This window comes from Lingula anatina, chromosome 3 (genome assembly GCF_051362555.1).
Source record: "Lingula anatina isolate TDL-2025a chromosome 3, LinAna3.0, whole genome shotgun sequence".
In the NCBI taxonomy this organism is placed as follows: Eukaryota; Metazoa; Brachiopoda; class Lingulata; order Lingulida; family Lingulidae; genus Lingula; species Lingula anatina.
Genome location: NC_141769.1, coordinates 29368153 through 29378255, shown reverse-complemented (window position 1 = coordinate 29378255; position 10103 = coordinate 29368153). Strand labels below are relative to the sequence as shown.

Sequence of the window (10103 nt, the reverse complement as noted above, 5' to 3'; positions counted from 1 at the left end):
ACACATATATTATACACTGTACGTGTATTTTCCTTTAGATTTAGTCCGTTATTATTCTTTTGCTAGGGGTGAGAATTTATAGCTAAAAAATCAGAATTTTTGATACTATGATCCGAACTTAAGTATACTAAAAGGGTAAAAGCGGTAGATGATTTTTGCGTAGTGCATATCTTATCAAAATCTTTTTTATGACTGTACCCCACATCATGGATTGATGGTGTATGAATCATTCTGTAATAGCATCAAAAGCACGTGGTAATGTTTACACCGGAAGTATTTGTGAAATGCGGGACTGCCGGAAGCAGAATGAAAGAACGTGAACGTGGTTTGAAAAATGTCAACACATAGAAATAAGGTGCCCCGATTGTGTCTCAGGCAAGTGCTATCTGATAATGGAAGTGTTGTTTTTAATTAAGTTTCATATGGAAAGACATGATCAGGAACCCTACCTTCCGGCTTTTGTTTGATACGCTTGACTTGTCAGTCGATGATTCGACTAAATTGAATGGAAAAGATTCCCCACTCATTTCATTTTAAACATCATTCAGTAACAATAAACCCTTGAATGCGAAGTGCAGAAAATTATAACAGGAGTTGCTCTTATGTCTCACCCGACGCACCTATATTTCACCTTTTCAGATTGCCTAATGTATTGGGACATGCTTGATTGTCTCCTTGATTGGTCAATGAACCTAAAAACCACAGCCTTTCAAATGCCTGACAAGTTTTTATTTTAATTTTTTTTTTCTGAACTAGAATCAAGCTCCATTTGCATGTTTTTGTACATGTTTACATTCATTGATCTGTTTAAATATTGCAGGGCCATGGAGAACGCACCTCATGATAATATCACAAGTACCACGGTACATGTGGGTACATATGATGAAGTACTCTGAGATGTAGCCAACCAGATCCAGTATCACAACCAGTGCCACATGCCTGTGGACCAGCAGGGGATATCTCATTAACACCAATACCATGCTCTGTCCAAAGAAGAAAACAATCCTCCTTATTAAAGCAGGCTGTGCTGTTGTTGTCCTATACATTATTATGAGATACAGCCTGAATGCTGTGTTACCCAAACAACCTCAGACCATCCATATACCTAGCCAAGAGGTTGTGAATCATGAAATCCCCTCAGTTAGGAAGATTGTAACAGGAAATTCACAGGGGGTGTGTCCCAGTAGGGCACCCCCACCGTGGTATGGTGGTAATCAAATGGACCCCTCTGTGAGATGTCAGCGTATCCCCCCTGCTCCTAATTCTTGTCAGTTGGCAGAGAAACTTTTCAAAGGGAAGACTGTAGACACCTGTGATCATCAGACAGAATATCTTTTTTGCAAGATCAAGGTTTGTCCTGAATGCCTAAAATTTGTTAATCATGTCCCAAGATCACATGATATGATTTATTGTGAAATATTCATCATTGCTAAATTAAAAATCTAATATTGAATAGCTTAATATTGAAATTGTTTACTTCCAGTATCTCGGTGTATGTGAGAACATTTTCATCAGGGAATGAGACTATCCAGGTGAATAAGCCTCTATTCAGAAGATTTACTTCTCCCCCTTCCCCCCCCCCTCCCCCCCCCCCCCCCCCCCCCCCCCCCCCCCCCCCCCCCCCCCCATTCCTGATGAAGATGTTCTGATAGACATTGAAATATCGGAGGGAAACAATTTCAGTATTTAGCTGTTAGTTGAAGAAAAAAATACTTTATGCTTATAACATGAAGTGGCTGATGAACTTCTTCTCTGTATTCTTCCAGAAAATCTCAGTGGAGGATTACCATGTTAAGTGCAGTGCCAGTGAAATCAAGAAGACTTGTGTAGGAGACATCCAGTTGGGAGTCATCAATGAAAAGACTGGAGAAACCAAGTGGACAGATTATACTTCAACCGGTTAAGTATTTTTGGTTGCTAATTCTTCTCTCTCTCTCTCTCATTTCTGTTTAAGATATTTTCATAAAACAAAAGTAATTGATATTAAACATACCTATATTGTCTGGATTTTATTTAAACATTGTTTATTCTAATTACTTGTCCAACAGGATCCCTTGAAGAAGCTCTTGCCAAATTGATCCATCCTTTGTCACCAAAGAGACATTTTGGACTTTGTTTTTTACGTTGCATTCTCAAAAGACAACAGGGTCAAGAGGCAATGGGCGAAGATATGTCTATTAGCAAGGACAGTCTTTTCTTGGACTATGCGACCCAGCTGTTGCTGCTGCCACCACAGTTAAAAACACAATCATCGTCTCAACTACTACAATCTCAGTCCCAGAACAATCACATAAACTTTAATCTCATTTTTATTGATTCCGTATCTCATCCACACTTCCAAAGATCTATGCCAAAAACAATCGAAGCTTTGAGCAAAATTCATCACAGAAAAGAAAAGAAGATGTTTGTGTTTGAATATGAACTGTTTCAAGCCATTAGATCAAGAACTTATGAGACTATCCAAGCACTGTTTTCTGGAGAAGCAGATGTGGATAAAAAGCCATTTGCGGTATTAGATATGCCACCAAAGCCTCTGAAATATCAAGAACTGTTTGGCCCTTTGAGAAAACATGGTTACTCAACACTTTTTTTGGAAGATCTGTGTTGGATAAGGGAATGGGGTGTAGGGAAGGATCTTCTCGTGTATAATGAAAGTTTGTCAAGGCAGGACATGTGGAGAAAACTGCTTGAGGCACTGGACAAGGCAGCAATTGATGGCTTTGACATTACCTGTGCAAGCTGCCCAATTTTAGAATTCTATGGTGAAAAGGACCCATTTTTTCATCTCCCTGTTGTGTGTTATAATGGCCGTCACCATCATCAGTATATTCTCGACTACTTGACAGAATTCCAAAATCTGCACACTGTAATACAAAAGCCATATGCTACATTTGCCACTACAAATGTTGGACATGATGAATATGGCACTAGAATTCAAACATTAGACCCAGACCTGGCAAAGTACCTGGAGGTTGTCTCCAACCAGGAAAACACAATCACAGTTCTGTTCTCCGACCATGGGAACGCTTATGGAAGATTTGTAGAACAGAGTATTGAGGGGAGACTGGAGGTGTACCACCCATTTCTTTACATCCTCATCCCTGAACAAGTAGCCAGCCAGCTGGGACCTAAGGCTATGAAAAACCTAAAAATCAACCAGCGAAGACTTGTCAGTATATTTGACGTGCATTACATGTTACGTTCACTTCTTCCCAAGAAAACTCCACCTTCACCTCAAGCCACCGCCCTTGCCAAGCTGTTCAACATACCACCCCGGGGGCTGCTGGACATAGTGTCTGCCAATAGAACATGTGATGATATCCCACGACTTCCCCCCAGTCTGTGCATATGTGAGGGCTACGAGACTGTGGTGTCTAATGATACATACCATGCACTGGTGGCAGAGTTTGCTCTAGGACAGCTGAATAACTTGATCACTGACCAGTTTCACAATGTGGATTTGGCAGCTAAGTCGGGGTATGGGACCTGCAGGCGTCTGGTGGCCACTAGGTTTGAGAATGTTAAGGAGATGAGGAAAATGGTGAGGAAAAAACAAGCCAAATTGTAACTTACATTTGAATTTTTTTCTATAAGCATATAAGTTTCAATCTACATATTTTGCAAGGTCTGTTGTTTAAATGAAAAATCATGTTGATTTCATTTAAATATTTTTTCTTCTCAATTATAAGATTTATTTTAAAAAATTTAATTTAATTTTAATTTATTTTCCAGGGCACAAATGGGGTTTACACTGTCACAACAAAATTTGATTTGTATGTGACAACCTTTGACAAATATCAGCACAGGAAAGAAAAGCCGTATACGGAGGATATTTTCTTCATCACAGTAAACTCCTACCTCGGCAAGACAACGAAATTAGTACTTAGAAATTATGAGAGGATAACTTCCTACTCTAAATACGGCGAGTGTGCAGACCAAGGTGTCAGTCTCAAATTATGCATTTGCGATACAGAGAAAACGGAGAAAGATTTTAATTTTAATCGTCCCGTTAATTGGGTCGATGAACTGCCACAATTACGCATGTTAAATGCTAAAACAAGTATTTTTGTCCCTGCTGAAAGTGAAGATGGGAACTGCTTGAAAGTTTTCTTAAGAAGGCATGGAAATGGTGCTAGCTTTGAGATTGCTAATGTTTGCCTTTCGAAACAGGTTGAAGTAAAAATGGATTTTGTTATGAAGAATATGGACGCTTCTTCCCCGTTACCTGCTGAGTGTGTGCTTTACCCAGGACAGATAAAGTTTGTTGTCACGGTAACACAAAAAGTGGAACATTTAAAATGGGAGTGGAATTTCAACTTGAGCATGAAAACGTCAGAGGTAGACACAGTGTAAACATACTCAGCATTTATATTATGAGAATAAAATGCAAAATGTGTAAGATGAGCCTTCCACACAGAGCTGATCAAATCTGTATTGTTTGTCAGAGGGGATGTACTTTTTAAAACAAAAATTTATCAGCTTTCGGGTCCATTTCCAGCACAGAATGAGAACGAAGCATATTCCTTTGAGATAATGTTTGAGGTCAAACAACTTGGCTGAATTTGCAGAGGGTTTTGCTTTAAATTTGAAGTGCAATTTACTTTATTTAAAGATGTAATATTAGTAATTTTTGATTATAAATGTTGTATATCACCATTTTCTTAATGCCAAAATGTGAAATTTTGAGTTAAATTTTGATTTTACACATTTCTATTTTTATTGTATTCCTAGGGTACCAAGGTACATGTGATAAGTACTAGTATAGAATATTTACAAGGTTAAGGTTGTATGTTTACAATCCGATGCAAAGACCCTGATTTGATAGTAAATATAATTTTGTATTCTAAATCGTTGAATACGTCACTCCTATTTATTCATTTGTTTTTCATTTCCAATCTGAAATTTCTACTTAAGGTCAGTGCAAATAGTCATACAACCACCTACTTGTAGTGATCACTAGTAAGTTGTTTTTAAAACTTTTAGTTGTCATAGTAATGTTTTAGTTGACACCTAGAATTGGAATCAGTTGAGAATGTATTTATGATTTTTTTTATTTATTGATATTATTCTTCTACACTACTTTAATAAAACTAGGACAGCAATAAAAGGATGTGGTGAAAAGAATCAAAATGTTTTGAGCATGGTACAAATGTACATTTTTGTCACGGAGACAAGGTTTACGAGGTAAATTTATCTTCTGTGAAATTAACGTGCTACATGATTCTGGCGTCACCTTAGAACAGTTAATTTATTACATTACATTTTACAAGGTCATGATTATTTATATACCAGTACAGAAATAAATTGAATTGAACTAAATAATAAAGGGAAAAAATATCAGTGTTCCGGTACCGGGAATCGAACCCGGGCCGCCTGGGTGAAAACCAGGAATCCTAACCACTAGACCATACCGGACTACATGTTAGGTGCACGGAATTTTAAATGTATAAAGAAAGAAATTGGCTTCGACGATTGGAGGTGAACTGGAAGTAGTCAAATAGTTCTTTATTTTACATGGTTCTATATACAGTCTTAAATCACCTATATATTTTAATGATTTGTCGTCTTTTTGAAACACTCGTGGTTAAGCTCTGCACAAGTGGAACGAGACTGACCTCATTAAGTGGTCACATGATATACAAAATGGCGCTGTCTATAAACATGGGTCTACTCCTCACTTTCTTTATAAATGTAGACTCTAGCACGGATTTGTTACCGGTTGTCATAAATACTTGGGCCTTTACAAATGCAACTCAATCAGGTACATTTTATAATTAATTTAAACTCAATAAAACTTAATAAAATAAGCATGATTTTTGGTTAAAACGCGCGGGTTCATCAATTTCCGACAGGATGTAAAAAAAATATTTATTTGTAAATAATTAGTAGGAGGCTTATCTTTGGTACCTGTTTTGGAAGCATACATATTGACAGTACACAGTTTTACTGGTCTTCTGCACAGTGGAGTTGACCACCATTTGAATTTATTTTATCATATATGTACAGTACTATTTATTTTGCTATATTAATATTGATTGAGCTCAATCTAAATTACTGGTCAATGATTTGACCACTGGTTGGAAGCCTCATTGATTAAAATTCAACCCTGTATTTACCAGCATGCTGACTGAAGGACGATTAGTTATTTGTACCATTAGACATAAAGACCTGGGACTTAATTTACATAGGAAACACAGTAGATGACTTGATATTGTTGGTGATATTTGGGTCCATAGCAATAGTCCTAAGGCTCATTACTCCGAAGGTTTGACAGTCCAAATTGTGCATGAATAAAGCATATAATGTATTGGTACTAAAGAAAAGCGTGAATAGGATATTTCAGACCAATGAACCTTTGACTTATCAAGACGCCCCCTATATTTCAGCATGGCAGGTTCTCCAGAGTGGTGGCAGTGTATTGGATGCAGTAGTTGCTGGGTGTGGTCAGTGTGAGGTTGACCAGTGTGATGGTACAGTGGGATATGGAGGGAGTCCTGATGAGAGTGGAGAGACAACACTGGATGCCATGATAATGGATGGGTAGGGATAAGTGTGTTATACACTGTTATACGACAAATGGACTGTACTGTCTGAAGACCTGTGGATTACATTAAACTCTATATATCAGAGTACTTGTACAGGATCCAAACTAATTTTATATTATTTATATATTTATATATTTATTTATTTTTATTTATTTAATTATTATCATTATTTTTAATGAAGGGTTAAATGAAACTTCATAGCAATGATATTACGGGTAGATAAAGTGCAAGCTGTGCACCAAAGCATACAGGTAAATGTACAACGTAGACCTGAACTAGAACCTAAAGGAAGAAAAATATGCTGCTCTAAGTCTGCCAAAGTGCTAACAGTTGAAAAATGTGCTAACATTGCTTAATTGGCTCCTGTTTAATTTACTGAGTCTGACTGTTTAAAAATCAACAAATTAAAGTTTTACCTGGGAAGATCTGAAAATAATATAAACTAAAAGCAGACTATTTCAAGATTATTTGCAAAGTATATAATACTAGTAGCTTATTTTATATTAATTTTGTTGTGTACCCTTTTTATATAACTTTTACTAGTATGGTTCCTATGCACACTGTATGTTTTATGTCATAAATTATTTTATATGTTGGTAAAAGGTGCTTGTACCATGTGCCAAAATATCCAGTTTTTAAAGTTAACAAATAAGATGAGTGTTTTATTGTGAAAGAGAATCTTCTTCAAAGGCAATGAAACTCAGGGTGTAAATTATTCAATCAGTTGAGCAGAATTTTTTATAAAAATGAAAGGTAAATGTAATTATTTGTAAATTTTGTTTTTACAGACAAACATTATCTGTTGGTGCAGTTTCAGCCTTGAAAAGAGTGAAGAATGCGATTGGTGTTGCTAGAGCTGTGATGGATTATACGACACACACCCTGCTGGCAGGGGAATCAGGTGTGTACATTTTAAGACATTTTAAGACATATCTCACCCTGGCCAAGTTTATTCAAGGAATGTACAAGTAGAGATGCTTCAAAAAGATTATTAAAAAAAAATAGTTCTTTCTTTTTTAGGTGGTGGGGGGGGGGGGGGGGGGGGCGGGGGGGGGGGGCAGGCATTCAGAATAGTGGACTAACTAGCCCGAGGGTCAAATATGGTGACCTACTACAAAGCTTGCCGTCTAATCCACTAATAGGCACTGAATAGATATCCCATGGGGAATTATTCAAGTGGTTCAGCCATATTTGACCCTCGGACTAGTTAGTACCCTTTTTTGAATTGGGCCATAGGCACATTACTGTGTTTGAGACCAGAAAAACACCACCTATTGTATTTTGGGGAGAATGCTAACATTTTTAGCTTAAATCTACATGTACATGTATGACTATATTTCACAAGTTACAAATTCTAGTTGGTGTTCTTTAACTCTACTACTTTTGTTTTCAGCTACACAGTTTGCCATTGGCATGGGGTTTAAAGAGGAAGATTTACACACTAACAAATCAATCAATATATGGAAACAGTGGAAAAATAATCATTGCCAGCCCAACTACAGAAAAGTAAGTTGTATGTAAAAATATCTGTCCCTAACAGGGCTAATATCAAAACATAATTAAGCTACTGCAGTTACATTTTATAAATGGAATGATGGGGTCCAAAAGATAATTGTGTGTGTTGAATTGAAAATAATGACATATTTCTTCTGGTTCTGAAATATTCATGTAGTTGAATCAAGAAATACTGTAAAGTTCAGTTTTGAAAAGCAAAATTATTTCCATAGTTCACATTTTATTTCTGTTCCAGAATGTCTCACCTAATCCTAGGAAGTCTTGTGGTCCATATAAAAGAAATAAAGTCATTCAAAATGACCGAATTCCCTCATCCAGAGATATTGGCAGGTTCAATCATGACACTATAGGGATGGTGGTTGTGGATAAGAATAGGAAAGTTGTCTCAGGCACCTCAACAAATGGAATGAATCATAAAGTACCTGGGTAGGCATGCATGAGTGGTTTAATTGTTTTTTACTTATACGTACATGTACGCGTAAGCCTTATTTCTTATGCTATTTTTAAAGTAGAATGATATGCAAACATGATCATGATATTTTGTCTTTTTACTGCAGAGATGGTATCATACTTAATACCTTTTTTAAAAGTTAAAAAAGCCACTTTTGATTTTTTGATGGTAAGTTGCCTGAAAATTTTGAATTCCAGTTGAATTTTTTACTCAGGTTTCTCCCATTTTACTTAGAGCAGGCTTATCATGCATACTCTAAATAATTAAAAGGACATTTTTTGTAAGCCAGTATGACAAAGGAAATTTGATAATTGAAATGTTGTACTTCTTTTAAAGCAAACTATTGTGTAGTTGGCTAAATAATTGTTGCTTATTTTTTTTTTAGACGGGTTGGAGATTCTCCCATTGCTGGAGCTGGCTCATATGCTGACAGTGATGTAGGGGGCGCTGCTGCAACTGGGGATGGAGACGTCATGATGAGATTGTTACCAAGGTGATCCTTTGCTGATTTGTAGATAACATTTTCCCTGATTTGGTACAAACCCAGTTTGTTACATCACTTTTATTCTCAGTTACTCCGAAACAATATGAATATATACTTTCATTAATTAATACCAATTATTCAAAAGCAAAATTTAATTTGTATATTAAAAATAAAAGTTTTGAAACAAGATGTAGACAATTTTATATTAATATTGTTTATTTGTTGCAGCTACCAGGCTGTAGAGTTTATGAGGAATGGGGATAGCCCTAGCCTCGCTGCAGCCAAAAGTATACAGAGAATAATCCACCATTATCCTAACTTCTCAGGAGCACTTATAGCTGTAACTAAAGACGGACAAGTTGGTAAGCATGTAAAAATTAGATTGATATTGGGGAGAAGATTTAAAGGTCAACTGGTTTAATAATCAGTGATTAATGTGACAGTGGGATTATCTCTTATCTGGTGGGTTTTAACTGAATGTCCTAGATTCAGGCATAGATTTTAATTGTTTATTATCTTTACAAGAGACAGGCACCAGATTGTATTGCTTTTCATTCTCTTATGGCATACTGGCATTCTCTTATCGCTCTCTCATTGTTATGTAGTTTGGGTTTTGCTGCTGTCATAAAACAGATCATATGGCACCAAAACAAAACAAAGTTACATAATATTTCAGATCCATGTCAAATACTAGTGAAATTACAAGCTCCAAAAAACATTCCAAATTTTTTTGTTAATTTTTAGGTGCAGCATGCAATGGCATACCAGCATTCCCTTACTCTGTTATAAACCCCAAACTGCAGAAAGTTACTGTTGTGTCTGTAAAGTGCATCTAGCAAATGCAGCATGTCATGTTTGAGCGTAGCAGCTTTATTGGACCATTGTTCTTCAATTGTTAAATGTATATTTATTCATTGTTCACAAAGGATGTTTGTCATTTAAGTCTTATTGGGTAGAAAACAAACGTCTTCTTGAGTAAAAAAAAAACATTCGAATTTTAAAACATGATGAAAAGTATGCATGTTTCGAGATATAAAAGAGAAATAAAATGTTATTGGTTGTTTTAAAATATATTATGTGCTTATGTTATACGATATTAAAGATATTA

The 10103-nt window shown here is 36.1% G+C and overlaps 2 protein-coding genes and 1 non-coding gene across 3 annotated transcripts; 2 read left to right on the top strand and 1 right to left on the bottom strand.

Moving 5' to 3' along the window:
* Positions 1-253: 253 nt before the first annotated feature.
* LOC106168430 (uncharacterized) lies at positions 254-4399 on the top strand. Its single transcript, XM_087009439.1, has 5 exons — positions 254-375; positions 821-1350; positions 1767-1899; positions 2049-3541; positions 3733-4399. Exons 2-5 carry the CDS (start codon positions 979-981, stop codon positions 4351-4353), a joined length of 2619 nt encoding a protein of 872 aa, XP_086865565.1. The 5' UTR covers positions 254-375; positions 821-978; the 3' UTR covers positions 4354-4399.
* A 944-nt stretch (positions 4400-5343) lies between these two features.
* Trnae-uuc (transfer RNA glutamic acid (anticodon UUC)) lies at positions 5344-5415 on the bottom strand. Its single transcript has one exon. It is a non-coding gene; the product is annotated as a tRNA-Glu (tRNA).
* Positions 5416-5612: 197 nt separating this feature from the next.
* LOC106168421 (N(4)-(Beta-N-acetylglucosaminyl)-L-asparaginase) lies at positions 5613-10068 on the top strand. The gene is made up of 8 exons (XM_013547457.3): positions 5613-5761; positions 6387-6540; positions 7334-7446; positions 7939-8051; positions 8296-8486; positions 8897-9004; positions 9224-9357; positions 9740-10068. Exons 1-8 carry the CDS (start codon positions 5632-5634, stop codon positions 9829-9831), a joined length of 1035 nt encoding a protein of 344 aa, XP_013402911.2. The 5' UTR covers positions 5613-5631; the 3' UTR covers positions 9832-10068.
* Positions 10069-10103: the final 35 nt, after the last annotated feature.